General features: G+C 37.2%; 4 protein-coding genes across 5 annotated transcripts; 1 reads left to right on the plus strand and 3 right to left on the minus strand.

The window, feature by feature from the left end:
- LOC107197599 (myeloid zinc finger 1-like) lies at positions 1-4,329 on the minus strand. Of its 2 annotated transcripts, none has more exons than XM_015605468.3 (3): positions 3,885-4,329; positions 3,039-3,227; positions 1-799 (listed from the first exon to the last, which is right to left on the minus strand). In XM_015605468.3, exons 1-3 carry the CDS (start codon positions 4,084-4,086, stop codon positions 111-113), a joined length of 1,080 nt encoding a protein of 359 aa, XP_015460954.3. In that variant the 5' UTR covers positions 4,087-4,329; the 3' UTR covers positions 1-110. The 2 variants fall into 2 exon arrangements, with proteins under 2 accessions (XP_015460954.3, XP_015460953.3); XM_015605467.3 differs by having other exon boundaries at positions 3,015-3,227; positions 3,885-4,328.
- A 1,716-nt stretch (positions 4,330-6,045) lies between these two features.
- LOC103046766 (adult enhancer factor 1) lies at positions 6,046-9,875 on the minus strand. Its single transcript, XM_015605466.3, has 3 exons — positions 9,607-9,875; positions 8,479-8,655; positions 6,046-8,133 (listed from the first exon to the last, which is right to left on the minus strand). The coding sequence occupies exons 1-3, from the start codon at positions 9,803-9,805 to the stop codon at positions 7,322-7,324; spliced, it is 1,188 nt and encodes a 395-aa protein (XP_015460952.3). The 5' UTR covers positions 9,806-9,875; the 3' UTR covers positions 6,046-7,321.
- A 998-nt stretch (positions 9,876-10,873) lies between these two features.
- Positions 10,874-14,291, minus strand: LOC103029919 (zinc finger protein 3). The gene is made up of 2 exons (XM_015605469.3): positions 14,039-14,291; positions 10,874-12,870 (listed from the first exon to the last, which is right to left on the minus strand). The coding sequence occupies exons 1-2, from the start codon at positions 14,223-14,225 to the stop codon at positions 12,146-12,148; spliced, it is 912 nt and encodes a 303-aa protein (XP_015460955.3). The 5' UTR covers positions 14,226-14,291; the 3' UTR covers positions 10,874-12,145.
- Positions 14,292-16,339: 2,048 nt separating this feature from the next.
- Positions 16,340-19,753, plus strand: LOC103030244 (zinc finger protein 180). The gene is made up of 2 exons (XM_007247735.4): positions 16,340-16,613; positions 17,643-19,753. The coding sequence occupies exons 1-2, from the start codon at positions 16,394-16,396 to the stop codon at positions 18,458-18,460; spliced, it is 1,038 nt and encodes a 345-aa protein (XP_007247797.2). The 5' UTR covers positions 16,340-16,393; the 3' UTR covers positions 18,461-19,753.
- The last annotated feature ends 446 nt before the right edge of the window (positions 19,754-20,199 follow it).

Raw genomic sequence — 20,199 nt, forward strand, 5'->3', positions numbered from 1 at the left:
TCCAAAGAAACACACATTTTATTTGTACTATATTCAAACAACAAAGGTAGAGAATCCCTGGGGCAGATTTAAAAGACATTCAATGTTCATGATGTTCCAATGTTACAATGTCACAAATATGGCATTCTAAGCACTGTAGCTTCCTGCCGTTTGTGGTGGCGCTGAATGTGCACCTTGACCTGATTTGTCCAAAAAAAACGCATCCCACATACAGAGCAGCTGAAGCGCCGGTCTCCAGTGTGAAGTCTCTGGTGGTCCTTCAGGTGCTTCTTCTGTTTGTACCTTTTACCGCAGGACTCGCAGAGGAACGGTCTCTCTATGTGGTACAGATCTTCTTTATCAGTCCTGGTGTTGTGCATATTTAGAGACCAAACCCTCGTTATTAATGGGTTATCACTTACGCCACTGCTGGACACTGCTTCCTCTGCTGATGGCACAGCTGCTGGTGCAGCATTGGTCATTTCAACATGGGTGGATATGGGTTCCAACACTGGATTACAGGTTTCGGCAGTATTGGGGCTGGGCTTAGATGACTGTGGTTTCTTTAAGTCACATGGTTCTAACTTGATTATCAGAACAGGGTTTCTATATAGACAGTCACCTTTTCTTCCCTCCACATCCAAAGATTTACGGGACACCGATGATGACTGACCTACAGGCTTCTGTTGGGGATGAGGGTCTTCTTGCATGGTGGCGAGCTCAAGCTTCCCCTGTTTTAGTGAGGGCTCTGTGTCCTGTAGGCCTTGGCTGGCGTTTTGTGGTTCATGAAGCATTCCGTCTGCATGGCTAGTCCATGTGTCTGAAGGGTATATGAGGGTAGAAAAAAAATAGTAGAAACATGAAATTAAAACAAAAATTTAAGCACCTCTAAAAAAAGAATTGCATTAAAATTAGTTATGTTAATTATGCAATAATTTTAATGTCTGAACAAATAACCATATTATCAACTTTTCTCCCCTTCGAAAGGAAATCAGTTATCTCTATTATTGTAAATTATCAAGTGCCTTGATCACAGGAAGTCAAAATATAATATTTTATCTAAGGAAGATTAACTGATTTCTCCCAAAAAGTAAAAAATGTATAGGTTTATTTGTTGGAAGGGTTCATTAATTACAAGCACGTTTCTTCATAAGAAAGACAAAAACCTTTTGGAAAAAATATAAAACAATTTAATAAATTAAAAGAAGTTAACTTTTTAGAAACACACAATATACAATCTGCTCTAAAACAACTGCCCCCAAAATTGAAGACGAATGAAGCTGCCATCTGTAAAATAACATCCATTAAAAAAAAAATTAAGTCAAATCTTTCTGCCAACAACAAACATGGCGGTGGTGGCAGAGGTCATGATAATGTAAGAAAAAGGGCAGATATGTAAACTCCATTTTTCTTTTCTGTCAGGGTTTTTTTCTTTGCTGTGTCCATATGGCACTGGTCAGATTTGCTTGGACGACACTTCTCCCACAGTTTCCAGTGATAATGCTCCATTCCGTCTGTACTCACAATCTTTGAGGACACGTATGCGGCAAACAAAGACAAAATGATCTCAAATTATGGACAAAAAGCTTTGAGGATAACGACAGCGTGACTGGAAAGTGCTTTTGCTGTGTCTCACTTAGCTCAAGTTAGATGCCTGAGGAGAGAATGACATCAAACCCAAGATGGAGGTATTCCAATTAAACCTTCTGATTACTTTACAACATTTTAAAACATTTTTTTTTAAAAGATGAAACATTTTGGAGTTTACCACAACTGGCTTGACATTAATTTACTGATGTTTTATGGCAAACCCATTCAATTCTTTTCCATGTTGTGGGCCAGGTTATCATTTTAAGCACGGGTTAGGTTTTTTTGCCCATCACATCACCATAGCCCTAGAAAAGCACTAAAAATATGGCCACCGAATATATTTGCTTAAAAATGTAAACTTCAATTTTGTAATTGCCTTTTCTTTGCAAAGTAAGACAAAAATACCTTTAGGCTATTTCACTTATGCCATTGCGATATATAACTGGTATTACCAGTTATAATTTTGTCTGTTTTTTTTTTACCAAACATCTGTTAATTTCAGTGCATTGCTGACATCCACAGATAGAAGTTGAATAGTACTCTGGGTAGAACTGATTTAATAAGTTACTAATAGATATAAGTGATAATAAACTGTATATTACTACTGCTTTCACTACTATTGATGTTTGGGGTAGCCATCTTGGATTCTGAACTCTGTATTGTTTAAGCTCTCCTGATTTTCCTACTAGGAAATCTGACTTGTTTGTGCAGTTTGTACAGTTAAAAAAAATCTTAACTGGAACTCAACCCTGAAAAGTTGGCACTAGTTATAAACCTTCAAACAGTCCACTATAAATGGACTAGATCTTCATTTGAACAGATTTTTCAGTCCTTGAGATGAATTTGAAATTCCAGCCGTTTTCACCATTCCTGCAACTAATGCTTTCTGCGAAGGTGTGTCCTGAGTTGAGAGGACTGAACGAAACTTTTCCCACAGACTGTACAGGTGTAGCGTTTATCTCCAGTGTGGATCCTCTCATGTTCTTTACAGTGGCCTCCATCAATGAAGGTCTTTCCGCAGAATTTGCAGCGGAACGGCTTTTCTCCTGTGTGATTTCTAAAGTGGACTCTAAGAGAATGAGTTTGCCTGTAACATTTCCCGCACAGTTTGCAACAGTACAGTTTACCTTTATCATGCACAACCTTTCTATGTTGGAACAAACAAGCGCATTTGGTAAAAGGCTGTCCACAAACCTTACAATCATGTGAACTGTCTTTATGATACTGCATGCGTGATGCCAGAGAAGAAGAGTCAATGAACGAATCTTCACAACCCATGTTTGAGCCTGGCGTAACCATTACACTTCCCATAAAATCTGTACTTGTACCAGCAGTAGGTTCAGCAATCGAATTCAAAGTACTGGGGCATGCAAGCTGGGAGTCACATTGTTCTAGTTTGACATGATCCATTTGTGGGTCCTTTTCCTCCGCCATAAGCACATTACCTGACAAACATGTAAACTCCTCACAGTGGACGCTCTTCGCACATGGAGAAGCGCTTGCAGATACATCATTTGGAGGCAGCTGCTGCGACTCAGGTTCTTGTTTTACGGAGGTGAGCTCAAGTTTCTGCTGTAATACAGAGGAATTTGAAGGCAGCGGTCTTTGGTAGAAGTCTAGTTTTTCTGGAGACGGCTCAGGACGACTGGGCTGCAGATCTGTAGAGAAGTGTGGAATAAGACAGAATAAATAGACATTTGAACAGAAACAATAAGTCATTCTATGTTACCAGGCTAAAGTGACTCAAACCTAGTAACACAATCTAATCCAGCACTGCTTTACCCCCTCCCCCCCCAACCCAACCCCTTGTACAATACATTTTTTTACAACTTTTTTTTTTTTACAATATACATTCGTACATTTTTTAAATATACATTTTTTTTACAATAAACCTTTTTTGACGTTTTCAATGGTTTTTTGATATTTAGTTTTTTATTGTACACAGTTTTCATTCTTTTTTACAATGAGCTTTTTCCCCCATCTACAATTTTTCTGTTTTTTTTTTTACCCTATTTATTTTTGTTTCCGTTTTTTTTTTGCAATGCACATTTTTACAAATACAAATTTTCTTTTACATTGTACACTTTCAGTTAACGTTAATTATTTCCTGGCCAAACGTCCAAAAGAAACATGGGGGTAAAAAAATGGGGTTGTTCTAAAAACTTCGGTACTGTATATGTTTTTAATATAGGAAAAAAAAGGAAAAAAAAAAAACGTATGATGTGTATTATATAATATAGGTTATAGTAACGCTACTACATATTCAGTAGGTAGGTTATGTAAGCATGTGTGTTAGATTAGTTTAGTTTAGTTACCGGTGTCCGGGTCTCCGGGTTCTTCGCGGGCGCTGAGGCTGATCTCCTCCAGCAGTTTCCTCAGACGGTGGTTCTCCTCTTTAGTCAGCTCTATCTCTCTCTGATAGTCAGAAACAGTGTCTTTAACCGCTTCATAAATCTCTGCAGCCACCGACATTAACCGCTCTATAAAGAAGGAGCTCAGGTGCTCAATTCTGCTCATGTTAAACCTCGGTTTGTTGTGAATAAATCTGAATAGTTCTCCTGGACGCCGCTCCGCTTCCTCAATGCCTCAGTCTGCTGAGAAAAACCGCACTCAGCTCCACACCGCCCCCTACTGGTTTATCAGCAGAGTTCTACCAGTTAAAATGTAAAATAAACTAGTTCACGGTTCAGTTCATACTGATTTAAATTAACCAGTTCAGTTTATACTGATTTAAATTTACCAGTTCACAGTTCAGTTTATAGTAATTTGAATGAACAAGTTCACAGTCCAGTTTTTACTGATATAAATGAACTAATTCACCATTTCGTTTATACTTATTTAAATGAACTAGTTCACAGTTCAGTTTATACTGATATAAATGAACTAATTCACTGTTTTGTTTATACTGATTTAAACGAACTAATTCACCATTCAGGTCATACTGATTTAAACGAACTAGTTCACAGTTCAGTTTATACTAATTTAAATGAACTAGTTCACAGTTCAGTTTATACTAATTTAAATGAACTAGTTCACAGTTCAGTTTATACTTATTTAAATGAACTAGTTCACAGTTCAGTTTTTACTCATTTCAATGAACTAGTTCACAGTTCAGTTTATACTAATTTAAATAAACTGGTTCACAGTCCTGCCCACACTGCCAAAAGTACCAGTTGTTCTTATATAATATAAAAAATTATTATAAATCCATCACCAGCATAAAATCATTGGTACTCCCAAAATAAATACTATATAATATTATAAACCACACTGAATTTATATTAAAACTTGAACTCAACACAGAACAATATCAAAAAACCCGTTTACTGTAGAAAAACTATAACATACATATAATTCTTTTTTGCTTTTAGTGAAATACTTAATTCTACTTTCCAAATGAAAGGAATATCCTGGCCATGTCGATATTTACTATTTTAAATATGTATTTTTAACCGTTTAGCTCCATGCACCCCTATTCATTTTGGACTCACTCGCGGGCTCCCTCTAGCGGTTCGCAGTCAATTTATGAGACATGAAGTGGGTAGTTCTCTCCATAAACCAGCTTTGGGAAAAAATAAAGAGACCACTTAAGTTTCTAAATCAGTTTATCTGATTTTGCTATTTATAGGTATATGTTTGAGTAAAATGAACAATATTGTTTTATTCTATAAACTACGTAGAACATTTCTCCCAAATTCCAAATAAAATATTGTCATTTAGAGCATTTATTTGCAGAAAATGAGAAATGGCTGAAATTACAAAAATGATGCAGATCTTTCAGACCTCAAATAATGCAAAGAAAACAAGTTCATATTAATAAAGTTTTAAGAATAAATATTTGGTGAAATAACCCTGGTTTTTAATCACAGTTTTCATGCATCTTGGCATGTTCTCCTCCACTTCCTCTTGATTGTATTCCAGAGGATTTCAACCCGGTAAAATCAAATTGATCATCATTTTAAGTTGTTTCTTATTTTTTTCCAGAGCTGCATAAACGCGTTTAGTGAACGCCGTTGAGGCAGAACACTGTCGAGCAGAGCCGCGTAAAGAGCGTCGGTTTATGGAGAGACTTCCCAGTTTGTATCTCCGCCGTTATGTCAGAAAATGACTGAGGACCGCTAGAGGGAGCCCGCGAGTGAGTACAAAATGAATGGGGGTGAATGGAGCAAAATGCTAAAAACACAAATAAAAAAATAGTAATTATAGTATAGTATAGTAAAAATAGTAAGTAATTGGCTGTATATTTCAGTGTTTCAATAGTAACAGGTTTTAGGCAGTAAAGGTGCTAGCACTAGTGCTACTGTTAGCTGACTGGTTGGTGAGCTCTGATGCTGGAGATACAGCCAAAGCACTTTAAGAGCGTTTAAAATGTTTATAACTGGAGTTTTACTTCTATCATGCTATCATGAACTTTTCATCTCTGTGTGGAAGGAAATATTTTCAAAAGGTTTAAAAAATATCCAGTCTAAAAAAAAACAATGTTTAACCTTTAATAACAAATAAACACATTTTACAAATGAACATTTTTTTTGTTTGCATTCTGGATCAATTAATAAACTAACAGATAAGACAGAAATGATGAAGAAATGTGACTGTTACGCTGCTCTAATTAAATCCTGGAGCTGTTGGTATGCCCCTGTATTTTTAGGAGTGAGAGATTCTGTCTACAACAAATTGTGCTTTCTATAGGTTTTCAACAGTCTCTTGTAGAATGCCCTTCTGCTATGCTAATTGAGCCACTCTGTAACCCCCTTTTACCCTTACAATTAAACATTACAACCCTCAACCACCTGAAGAGAGTTGATGGTCTCTGCCTCTGCAGGGAGCCGACATTGCCCCCACCTTATTTATAAGTCGTTGATATGATCCTTTGAAATCCCAACCAAGGTGACGACCATCAAGGCCCCTCAGAGATAATACCCAAAGTGTCTCACTTTACCCCCCACATACCCCTAAAGCTGTTTCCAATATGTGTGTAAGGCCCTCCCGAAACATCTTAGACAGTCAGACAGGGGGACAGAGAGACGAATGCAGGCACTGTTGAACAACAAGCATGATTTTCTGTCTGCACAAGAATAAAGCTGCACAAATCTGAACATCCAGCCTCCTGACTCCTGAAGGCAGAATTTCTAATAAGAGGGAGACAGAAATAAAATGTGCAGTGTGGAATGCCTGGAAAAACACTAGAGCGAATTTTGTTTTTACGTTATAATATTTCAGAACTCTTTCAGTGATTTTTAAATTAGAATCTTGTCATGTGCTGAGTAAAAGTTTAACAAAGAGCTTTAGCATTAAACAGGAGTCGATGTGATATTGGAATTATATCGCAATTGGCCGATAACTGCTTTTTATAGAATCATCAGAATCGGCCTTTGTGGCCCAAAAAAATTAAACCAATAATTTTATCCTGAAAATGTCTTTAAATAGTATGATTTTTTTTTTTTTTTTACAATATCACCCAACCCCAAAAGCATGTCATTGTGCACACCAAGGGCAGAGGCTATAATGTTTATTTCAATATTGGAATATCATATCGACCGAAATGAAGGATTATATGGTGATATAAATTTTGTCCGTTTCGTTCAGTTTTAATTAATTTTAAAGTTAAACCAGGGTGTCTTTACTTTCTGCAAGTAACAAATGTCAATATACAGTATCATCATCGAATTCCCAACATTGGTGCATCCCTACATTAAATGCAGACACAAAACATGTAACACCTATTAAATGTCCTTCAGCAGCGATTCAGTAGTTACTTCTGATATACAGTCCGTTGATGAAGGTTGCGAAAGTGCTTCTTAACCTGACTCGACTGGATGAAACGCTTTCCACAAACTGTACAGCTATATGGCTTTTCCCCGGTATGAATTCTTTCGTGGTCAGTCAGGTGACTTCTCTGTCTGAAGGACCGGCCACAGAAGCGACAGTTGTACGGTCTCTCTCCAGTGTGGGTCCTGTAGTGGATCTCCAGCACTTGTGCGTAACTGTAGGACTTTCCACACACGTCGCAGCGGTAAGGCCTGTACTTCTGATGCACGACCATGTGCTGCTTCAGCTGCCCACGACTTTTGAAGGATTTTCGACAGTACCTGCAGCAGAAAAGACCTGCAGGGCTCTGGCTCTGAGGAACATTATCAGATTGAACTGTATACTGAAGAGAAGGGATGCTGTCGGGACCTTCCCTTAAAGCTTCCAGATGGTTCTCTGATAGATTTTCGGTTTGTACTACGGTTCCGTTATCAGAGCAGACACCCTGCGAGTCCCACGGTTCCAATTTGATTGTAGATTCAGAGGTATGTGGACCTTCAGCACCGATTTCTTCCTTCACAATGTCTCTGAAAGGATGCTGAGGAGGTTCCTCATTATATACTGCTGCTGCAGAGGGAGAGGATGATGGGGATAGTGGGTTGTTCAATGGTTTGTGGGCTTCAGTATTCTGATGCATTATTCTGAGAGAGCATGGAAGCTCCTCTTTTACTTGTATAATTGGGGGATTTGTGTCCAGTGGCTCCTGGCTGAAGTTTTGGAACTCCTGACGAACAGCTTGACTGGCTGGATCTGGACCTGTAAAAACATGAAAGCATAAAATAGGATTTAAGGACACTGTTGTGGTGTCGTTTTCAATATATTCGAATATCACAGACCATAATTTGTTTTCTACAGGCTCCATAATGAAACACAGTGCTTGGACCCCTGCGTCCAGCATGTGGTGTAACAGTGAGGAGTGTGTTACAGGTCAGGTGTAACAATGAGTCAAATACTCCACAAGTGATTTAAAAAGACAAATATATATTAAAAACCCCACCCCAACTTTACCAGTGTTACATACGGCCACAAACATACACCTCTTATTACTAGCAAGAAATGACACATGTTGAACTAAGAATCACACATAAAAAAACTGCTTACCATGAACAAAGGCAGAGCTGCTTGCAGATACATTATTCAATGGTGGCCGTGGATCAGGGTCTTGCTCAGTGGTGGAAAGTTCCAGGTTCAGCTGTAATTCTGACAGATGTGAGTCCAGTGGTCTTTGGTCTGAGTTCTGCTCTGGAGGATCTCCATCAGCACGAGGTAGCTGTAGATCTAAAAGTAAGCACAGAATGATACATCTTTATGAAATAACCAAAGAATCCCCATTTTTCTCTAAAAATGAAAACAAGATTAACTCTGACAATTTTTCTTATTATTTTTATGACATGCTGTTTACTTGAGCATTTATATTGTAGCTGAAATATTTTCCAAAATTAAAATTTCTGCTTAGACTTACACTCATTTTGACTAGTAAATATGACTGTTCACATCAGCAATCAGGAGTTTTGCTGTTCGTCTGACCTTTGGCTCTCTGTATGTTGTGTAAATGATCAATAGGTAGTTAAATAGTGAATATTAAGCTGTATATTTGACCTGCAGCTCTCTGTATGTTGTGTAACTGATCTATAGGTTTATTAAATAGTGAATATTAAGCTGTATGTCTGACATGCAGCTCTCTGCATGTTATATAAGTGATCTATAGGTTTATTAAATAGTAAATATTAAGCTGTATGTTGTGTAAGTAATCTATAGGTAGTTAAATAGTGAATATTAAGCTGTGTGTCTGATCTGTGGCTCTCTGTATGTGGTGTAAGTGATCTATAGGTAATTAAATAGTGAATATTAAGCTGTGTGTCTAATCTGTGGCTCTCTGCATGTGGTGTAAGTGATCTATAGGTAATTAAATAGTGAATATTAAGCTGTGTGTCTAATCTGTGGCTCTCTGCATGTGGTGTAAGTGATCTATAGGTAATTAAATAGTGAATATTAAGATGTATGTTGTGTAAGAGAGCTATAGGTAGTTAAATAGTGAATATTAAGCTGTATGTCTGACCTGGGATCTCTGTATGTTGTGTAAGTCATCTATAGATAATTAAATAGTAAATATTAAGCTGTGTGTTGTGTAAGTGATCTATAGGTTTATTAAATAGTGAATATTAAGCTGTATGTTGTGTAAGTGATCTATGGGTAGTTAAATAATGAATATTTAGCTGTAAGTCTGACCTGCGGCTCTCTGAGCCTGGGTGTTGATACAGACGGTGATCTCAGTCAGAATCTCCTTCAGCCGCTGGTTCTCCTGTTTAGTTCTCTCCACCTCCTCCTGATACTCACACACCGCCTCTTTAACCGCGGCACATATCTCCCCGGCCACACTCATTAACCTCTCTATAAAGAAAGAGTTTAAACTCTCCATTTTATTCATCTTTTACACAACAACAACACACTCACTCACCGCCGCGCTAAATCACTATAGCAATAATTCCACTTCCTCTACAGAGCGGGTGTTCCGTCGATATGTGCTACCCTGTCGAACCGTGCTCCCCTAGTGTATATTTAACTGTAAAACTATAAAGAAACACTATGTTAGAGTATGTTCCCAGTAGATGTGGTTAGTATATTTGGAGAGCATAAATCACCGTATCATGGAAAGTTGTGGCAAATAACGATAATTAAAAACTACTTTTGTATTTCTTTTTTAAATAATAATAATTGATGTATAAATTATTATTATTATTTTATATTTACACTTATATGCAATGACAGTGAATCCATGTGGTTTAATCTGCATAGAAGCCTTCAAAAAACAGATTTTTTATATTTAAAAAAACGAGAAATAATTCAACAGTGTAAATCGGCGCATGCGCAGTACCTTTAGGAAGCACACATCGACGGGTAGCACAACTCGACAGAACACCGGAGCTGCAGGAAAAGCAGCCCACACCGGCCTGGAGCGGTACTACACCTCTACAGCAGCTTCTTACTGTACACAAATACAAGTGAATCTCAAAACATTAGAATATCATTGAAAAGTTACTTTATTTCAGTAATTCATTTCAAAATGTGAAACTCACACATTATATATATGTACTACACACAGAGTGATATATTTTAAGCGTTTATTTATTTTGTTGTTTATATATTATAAACACCCAAAAACAGTCTCAAAAAATAAAAATATTATATAAAGGTAATTATTAAAGGTTGTATTACTTCCATATACAATTTTCAGTTATGTCAATTTGTCCTTATATGATATAAAAAAGTTATGGGACTTGATAAAGAAATTAAACAAAATAGAGAAATTGTGCTTACTAATTTCCCAAATCTAATAAATAGCCTTAATACCCTATGTTGTTAAATAATTTCCTTTGATTTTAACTTAAAATAATTAAATTAGTATATTAAAAGAGTCAGTTATAGTCAAACTGGTTTGTATTTACTATCAGCTTTAAAGATTATGAAATACAATAAAGAGAGAAAAACAATTAAGTGTCTAAAGAAGTCAAGCATCTTTTATTTATTTATACAACTTTTTCAACAACTGACAGAAAAGACAACAAAAACTGAAAAGTAAAAAAATAACCAAAACAATTTATTTTCTGATTCTAAACTTTGTTTAAACCATTTCAAACATATGCCAGGCAAGTTCAGACCATACCATGAGTGATATGATGATTCAGGAGGAGACATAAGAGAGTGAACAGAGAACTTTAAACTGGATGAAACATGTTTAACATGTATGACTCTGTAGTGTGGAGTGGAGCTCCACTCTGACCTGATAACTGAAAGACTGTCTGCTAATGAAAGCTGAGACTTACCTACCAGGGTTCATACCAATATCATACCAATACATTTCTATGATTTTTTCATGACCTTTCCATGCCTTCAAGGCAAATTTTCACGACCATACAATTTTTAAAAATAGTACACAATAAAACCAAAAATCAACTAAAACTATAATCGAAATTGCTTATAGTAGACCTAAAATGAATCTGACACAGAATCTTTCATGATAAAAATGTCAGATCCTGAGAGCTCTATTGTGTAGGGCTAAATTACTGAATTAATTCTGAGCTGATGTAATTGTGAGACTACTTTTCCAAAACTTTTTGGCTATTTTTATTTTTCCAAAACAAATCCAGGCCTGGAAATTCTATTTTAAAATTTCATGGCTTTTCCAGGTTTTTCATGACCGTACAAACCCTGCCTATACAGGATGAATTTAAATTGTCACCTTCATACCTGCTATTTGAAATGTTTATTGTAAGTGAATAGAACATACAGTAGAGTACACCCATCACATATTTTAATGGAACAACACTGAAAATATGAAACTTTGATACTATGTAAAGTAGTCAGTGTACAGCTGTGTGCCCTCTAAATAACTCAACATACAGTCGATAATGTCTAAAGGGTATTCACTTTTGTGTATATCAGCATGAAAAATGTCTTTATGTCTAATGTTTTCAACATTGGATAATATTATCTAAGATTATGTAGTGTGGACCAGGCATTAGTATGTCTGATGGGATGATTAATTAATATTTTTTAAATTGTAGCTTCGTGATTACTCTGCCATCTCTTCTGCTGCTCCCTGTAGAAAAATCTGCAGTAGTCCAGAATACAGACTTATTTTCTTTCCTGTATTTACCTTCTTGCTCTGCCCCATACAGGTCTGACTTAATAAGCACAATCAGTACACCATTCTATATGATGCTAATATAACTGCATTCATTACGGTTCATGTTTTATTTACTGAAATTCATTTGCAGCTTGGTGGCTTGCCTGACTGCCTGAACGCAGTTTCATAAGGGTTACAGGTGTGCCTTTTCATTTGACTTTTCTGAATGAATCGTTTTCCACAAAGCGAACAGCTGTGCGGCTTTTCACCGGTATGAATTTTCTCGTGGTACTTCAGGTGACATTTCTGATTGAAGCGTCTCCCACAGAACCGACAGTCGTATGGTCTCTCTCCGGTGTGAGTTCTACGGTGTGTTTCCAGCACTTGGGCATAGCTGTAGCTCTTATCACACAGGTCGCAGCGATACGGCCTGGGACGTTCGTCCCTATGGATAACGAGGTGCTGCTTAAGCTGCTCACGAGTATCAAAAGGCTTTCCACAGAACTCACAATAAACCACCGGTTCACCAGCCTGAGTCTGGGAGAGAGTTTCAGCCGGGGATATCAAACACTGAGAAGAAGTGCTTTGACCTTTTAAATGATGATAATTCTCAACTATTTCATGTTTGATCTCTGGAGCTTCATCCTTGCAGATGATTGTACAGTCCACGGATTCTGGATATGGAGAACAAGATGAGGATGACGGTGGATCATTTGACGGGTCCTGTGATGGATCCTGTGATTCAGCATCCGGGTGCAAAGTGGTGGAGAGTTCCACTTTCACATTTATGATTGAGGGCTTGGTGTCCAGGTGTTCTTGGCTATAGTTTGGTACATCCATAGGAACAGCTTGACTGGACTGATCATCTGCAGGAAATGTATAGACAAAATAAATTATAGACAATGTGGTTAAATAGGTCAAGTATTCAAGTTCATTGTTGTATTTCAACAATACTACCATAGGGTATGTTTTTGTTTGTGACTGATTTGTTTACCTGGTCTATCAGAAGGTTCACCCTGACCAAGATAATCAATCAATATGACCAAGTTTGTCTACAACACCATCAGATGACATGACTCTTCAAACCATTATTGACAATCAGTAAATTTATCATTTCATTTGGAAATCAAGGGACCAGAGTCTGGAGGAAGAGTGGAGAGGCACACAGACCGAGCTGCTCGAGGTCTAGTGTGAAGTTTCCACTAGGAGAGCCATGCCATCTGCTGGTGTTGGTCCACTGTGTTATCAAGTACAAAGTCAGTGCAGTGTTTTCCCAGCAAATCTTTCAGCACTTCATGCCTCCCTCTGCTGACAACGTTTATGAATATGCAGATTTCATTTTCCAGCAGGACACTACCAAAAGTAGCAATTGTAATAATATTCTTTTTTTTCTGAGACACTGATTTTTGGAGTTTCATGGGTTGTAAGCCATAATCATCAACAATAAAATAAATAAATGCTTCAAATAGATCACTATGTGTGTAACACATCTATATAATATAAAAATCTATATAATAGTATATGAGATTTACATTTGGAACTAAATAAAGAAACTTTTTAATGCTATTCTAATTTTTTGAGATGCACTAGTAGTTATATAGAACATAAACCTTGTTAACTCAAGTATTTAAATGTTAAATTGTTAAATGTTTGGAACAGACCTGTAGAAGCAAATAATATAGTTTTAAAAGGAGCTAGTTTTATTTCCAGCACTCCTACACTCTGTAAATAAGGTCAGATGAATGAACACTCATTCACATACTGTCCTGTAGTGATGCTCTTAATATTCTCAGTATGTGTCACTCAAGCACTTCATGAGATTAAGTAAAAGACAGAGTTCGGTCCTGAATATTCAACTATCCAGCTTATGTAAAAGGAATGCAACTTTAGGAAATAATAATTAGTTACATATATTCTGATGCACTGCATATTTTAACTAGTGCTGCTGGGAACATGTTCTGCTACAGGCAGCTTTACCTATAAACATACACTGTGTCTGCACGCTTTAATTATAGCTAACTGAGTTATAATTACCTGCTTCATTGTTCCCACTCCTCTCCCTCAGCCTTATCTTCAGACTCTGGTTTTCCTGATTAATCCGGTTTATTTCCTGCTGGTATTCAGTAATCGTGTCCTTCACCACCTGGAATATCTCTCCAGCAGCCGCCAGCAGCCGCTGAGAGAAAAACGAGTTTAAAAACTCCAGTTTATCAGCAGTCATGTTCACTACTGTCTCCAACAACACAAACACACGAATCTCCTCCGACTGTTTACTGCTTTTACCAAGCGGTTTAGTGTAGAAACAGCGCCACCAGGCGATCCGGAGGAGCACTGGCCTCTAATAGTACAGTGGAGATATCTGGAACTACAGTTTAGACCAGGGGTGGGCAATTAGTTTTCCCAAGTGGCCACATAAGAAATTGGAATGATTTTAGAGGAATATATTTAGCTCGGTTGTGCCCAAAACATATGTAATGTAGGACAATACAGCATTTGTAATAACCCCTTTTATCTAAAAAAAAATGAAACATTACAATGATACAATAAAATGTGGGGGATTCTAGAATTATTTAATAAACATGGTTCAGTTTAGAAATTTTTAATAATTTTGCATTGTCTTAAATAGCAACAGAACCTGACATAAAATAGTCCAAAATGATGCAGTAATATCACTTGAAACATATATTTTGAATTCATGCGAAAGAAAACTTTAATTATTTAGTGGTGTGATATAATAACCCTTTTATTTTCATGTTTTATATGACTCCAAAATCTTGTTTTATTGTTAAGTATAATTACTGGGGGGAAAAACATAATGAATACAATTAACAATGTTTTTTCAAGACTTTTGTGGTATCATTTAATTACCATTTGATTTGCTTATTTTATAGGACAAATATTTCTAAAATGTTACACTGATCTACAGATAGGTAGTTGTGTTTCTGGTGTGTATTGGATTATTAGACCTGGTAAATTATTTTTATTTTGGTAATTATTTATTTAGCTGTAAACCTAGTTTCTGTTTCATTTTCAGTCTCTGCAGGAGAAGCGCGAGTCTCTGCTCCTCCAGCTTCGCCGTGGACGTGAATACCGTAATACACCGTTTAGACGGACCACGGGCCACACAATCCCCAAGTCTGGTTTAAAGTGTACAGGACTTTTACTAGTAAAAATGTAATTAAAAATATTACATTAACGGTAAAATGACTAGTCAGAGTTACGTTAAGCATATGTGAAAATATCTGGTATTAAAGGAATCATAGATATCTGTAACTGGGGTTTTACTTGAAAAAATGTAATCATAAATTATAGAGAGGGAGCTTTTATATAATTCAATGGTAAAATGACAAGTCATAATTACATTAAAGATATGTGGAGATGGGGTGTTCCATATCATATCACATCTGGTGATAACACTAATTTCTTTAAATATCCCTGGAGTATTATGATATTATTTTAGGGCCACATGGGCCATCAGGGTACACGTTTTTGCTGTTTGTTTGTAGCAAAAAGAAAATCACAATGTGAAATTCACAATGTTTAACATTTCACATTTCACTTCCAATTAAATATCTATCATAGACAGATTATGTCTGCCCAGTGTCAATTATTTTACTTCAGTCATGCATGTGTTGAGTGCATTATTAGTATTATGATATTTTGGATCATTGATCATTTCTTTAAATTAATGCCCATGAAGAAAACTGAATAAAACCTCAAAGCTCCAATCCAAGGATAATCTTTTGTAAGAAAATGGAGAGAGAATGTTTTTTTTCTTCTTGGAATGAAGTTGCATAATTCTGGGTAAAAGACACTTAATTCGCATGGTAAAAGTTCACAGGCTCAGAGGCAGACCCATTTACCTTCCTTATAGGCACTCATATTGTGCACAACCCCTGAGAGCTGCTTGCGTTGTTATCTGTGAAACAAAAGGACCTTGTGGCCACTTCTTAATGGCTACGATTTAACTGACTCGTTTTCACGCCTTAATTATCTGGTTCTCACTCATTTGGATCTCGTTCCCACACCTTATTTATAACATTCCTACACATTAGGTTTTCTTTCCCACACTTTAATAAGTTGTTGCCGCACCTTAGGATATCATTCCTACGCTTTATTAAGTTGTGGCCGCACTTTAGGATCTCCTTCCCACGAATTATTTTTTTAAACATTATGTCCCCTTAGGGGCTCTGTAGGATACTGACTCTTGCTGGTCTGTAACAAGTGCATTATGGTAGAAATCCCCGGTTAGCTCCTGGCTGCAGTAGAAACTGCAGTAACTTACGCTAGGGGGCGGTGTGCGCACCCCCGCCCTCGCCTGCTAAAGCGGCCGATAAGCGGCGCTGTTTTCACACCGCTGCCCCTCCTGTTCAAAACAAAAGGAAGAAGATGGCAGAGAGTCCGTTCTCCATGGCCTGCGCCGGAAAAATGGCTCATCTGGAGACGCTGAACTCGTTCTTCTGCGAGCGCCTGATGGCCGTGGCCGCGGAGATCTTCCAGGCGGTGAAGGACACGCTGTCCGAGTACCAGGAGGAGCTGGAGCGGAACAAGCAGGAGGTTATTTATCTCAGGAAAATGCTAGCTGAGGTTAGCATCAGCAGCGTAGCAGGTCAGACTCCCTCTTTACACTGTTCCACTAACTGCTGGGGTTACTGAAACATTTACTGATAGATTTAACCAGAAATACACCAGTTTTAGAGGTTATTTATCGGAATAGCGCTCTGTTTTAGGAGCGTGTGGCTCTCACTGACAGCAGCCCTGCTGAAATTAACAGCCTGTCCAGATCAAGCTCCAGCTAGCCAAGCTGGCTGATCAATTCAGATTTTTTTTACTAGTTAACAGTATATCTTTATTTTTTTATAGTTTAATGGTTTATCTCTCCTACCAGCATCATTAACCTCACCAGTCTGCTTAAATAACCTGACCTGATCAAGCTTGACAATGCAGCATTACCATCAGTGTGTGACAGTGTGTGACAGTTAGAGGTGTCAAGTTTTTCTTCAGGGTGTAAAGGGGAACATATTTGGTGACATCCTTTAAAGGTCTCATTTAATCGTTTTTAAATTTCTTTTAAAATGTCTAGTTGTGGTCTCAAGTATGAATGAACGCCATTGGAGCCGTTTGTTTTGTGAAAAACAGTGTTCCTATTTAGCCCTGCTTTAGTTAACTGAATTACTGGTCTCTGAAGAAAAACAGAATTTCGCCACTTGCTCATGAATATTCATACATGCAAACATATTTCCTTTAGTTCTGAATATTGATTAAAATCTAAAATTAAATCTGTTAAATGTATTGAACAGCTCATTCATGTGTTTTTTGTTTTGTACAACAACAGTTTTACTTTTGGTTTTTAACAATTTTGTTCTAGAAATTATGTCAGAACAGGTTTTGTCACTATGGAGACAAATACTGAGATAAATAAAGCTTGTTCACAAAAGTCTTCCTCACTAATTAGGCTATGTTCATATTACAAGTCACATTGCTCAAATCCATTTTTTTTGCTCAGTTCGTATTTGGCTTGACAGTTCACATTCACAAATGTAAGTGATCTGTATCTGCGTATAATGTGAACGAATCTGTCCCTGAAACACCTCACACGCAAATTATGTGTATAATCTATTCCATTCATTTCCTACAGATGTACCGACCATCCAGGCTGACGGCACTATTCTCGAACAGCCGAGCTGTCACCAAGACCCACTGGACTCAGAACCATCAGTAATCCAAGTAAAGCTGGAGCTCAGTAATGCAGAGCAGGACCCTGAACCACAGCAGCCACTGAGTGACTGCGTACCCTCCTGCTGTGTCCCTGTAGATGCTGAAACACCTCAAGAGCCGCCTCAGCACAGAGCTGTCGACATGGAGGATGAGGTAGAAGAAGCGTGTGCGACTTTGGAGTCGCACATCGCTGTCAAACTAGAGCGCCCTGACTCACAAACGTTCTGTGCAGACGAGATGAACCCCTGCCTGGTCCAGAACGAAAGCTTGTGGAACCAGTTCAGGCCTGTCGATGATGAGCCAGGCCCGCACCGTTCTTCCCAGTGTGACTTCGCTCATCACGCGTTTCACTTGCAGAGCTTGCCTACGGAGAATGTGTTTCCTCATAAGGTGTCTGAAAAGCCTTCCAGAGGTGGGCATATGAAGACACGAAGGGGAGCGCACCATAAAACCAGAGCTTTCCGCTGTGATCTGTGCGGAAAGTGCTACAGCACTTCATATGCGCTTAAACTCCACCTGAGGACTCACACAGGAGAGCGGCCATTTACCTGCAAGTTCTGCATCAAGACATTTAATCAGAAAGCACACGCCAAGGTGCACGAGAGGATCCACACAGGGGAGAAACCGTATAGCTGTTCAGCATGCGGAAAACATTTCAATCGGACGTATCAAGTCAAAGTGCACATTCGAAATTATCACCCTGACCAGGTGGCTACTATTATCAAGAGTCGGCAATAAAAACAACACTTTGAAAAGCTCTTAGGCTATGTTCACACAGCAGGTAAAATAAAACAAATCTGATTTGTTTTCTTCATTGTGATACAGGTGTGTTATTTGTGTGGCATAGTGAACAACAATAAGTGCATTTAAAATTGGAAAACTCCAATGTGTGGTATTGAAACGTGATGCAGATTTCTGGCAGTGGATTTTTACATCAAGAAGAAGTTGAAATGTCTAAGGTAAAGGGAAAATGAAAAACAGTGGCCACTTTACCTGCTGTGTGAAATGTAGTATTTAGTCTAGTATTTAATGTTTCCCATGTCAGGAATCATATATTTTTGTTCTGCTTGACCAGAAGGAGTGATGTATTTCATTGTATTCTATTGTATGCTGTTTTTTCAGCAATGAAGGAAAAATATTAACACATTGTAGAGATTCTTGTTTGTGGTGCACCTCGTATAAATATCAGAATCCAATATTTTTAAATGTATATTTCTGCCGATATGTAGACATTGGGCATTCCAGAAGAGTATAGCACATCATGGTTGTTGTGCAAAACCTTTGTATCTCCTATTGCTTATTTCCATTTTTTGACTTAATTTGAATTTGACAAATGTTCTTTCTGTTCTTTACTGACTTTCATCAAATTCATGCCATTTCGGAAGTACAAGTTCTTTTTTTTTGAGTGAGTTAAATGTAGATATATTTTAGCCATGCTTGTGTAGAGTAAAGGAAATGTATCACAAAATTATGGATGCTCAATTATGGATGCACTTTCAGAGTTTGGGTAAAAAAAGTGAAAGGAAACTTCAAAAAGTTCCTTTTGGCCAGATGTTAAATGTTCTTTCAGTTTCAGCCAAAATCATTTGATTTATGCGGAACCCTAAACAAAATATTGGTTCAGTTTATTAGCCAACTGTAACCATACAAAAATAGCTTATTTTATACAGGTACCTGCTGTCTGATCTAATTAGACATCCCTGGATTTGACACTTTAATGCATTTGATGTATCTTCTTGTGGTGTGGAGTATTCTTGTTTAATATATTTCTATATTCTCTAGTCATTCTAAGACAAAAAAAATCTGCAATATTTAATGCAATTTCAACACAGTACATTGCTGATTTCCTTTTTTTTTCATACTAAAGTCACAATCATTCTCTTGTTCATTATTTTGTGTGTTTTTATATTTACAGTGTAAATTACAGTATGTAAAATGAAACTTAACCAAAGCATTCAAATTCTATAAAAAAAATGTATATTAATAATCAGATACAGCACATATATATTTCCTCTGCCCCTTTTTTTTTTATTATAACCAAAAAAGCACTCCTTTCCCTCTCTGCGAGTCCACACTCACAAAGTGTAGTCTGAAATGACGGTATAAAGCTCTTATCTGTTAAGCACAACTTCACTGGGCTGCAGGTTGTTTGCAGTATGTGTGTTTACTTATTGTTTTAGATTATTAATCCACATATAAAAATTCTTTAATTTTATGAAAGTTTTTTTTGTTGCTTAAGCACTATCTAGCTGTTGGCTTATATGCACTTATGCCTGCTTGTTGTGATACTACTGAGATCAGATTATATAATAATATTATTAATAATAGTAATGATAAATGCTAAGTAATAATATTGTGTAAGTGAACTGTAAATAGTTATGTTTGACTTGCTGTTACATCTGTTGGATTTCTTTAATAAACGATTAAAGAAATATTTTTTCTTTTTAAAAATCGTGGTTTTGTTTTTTTCCTTGTAG

The sequence above is a fragment of the Astyanax mexicanus genome, chromosome 24, assembly GCF_023375975.1.
Source record: "Astyanax mexicanus isolate ESR-SI-001 chromosome 24, AstMex3_surface, whole genome shotgun sequence".
Classification (NCBI taxonomy): domain Eukaryota; kingdom Metazoa; phylum Chordata; class Actinopteri; order Characiformes; family Acestrorhamphidae; genus Astyanax; species Astyanax mexicanus.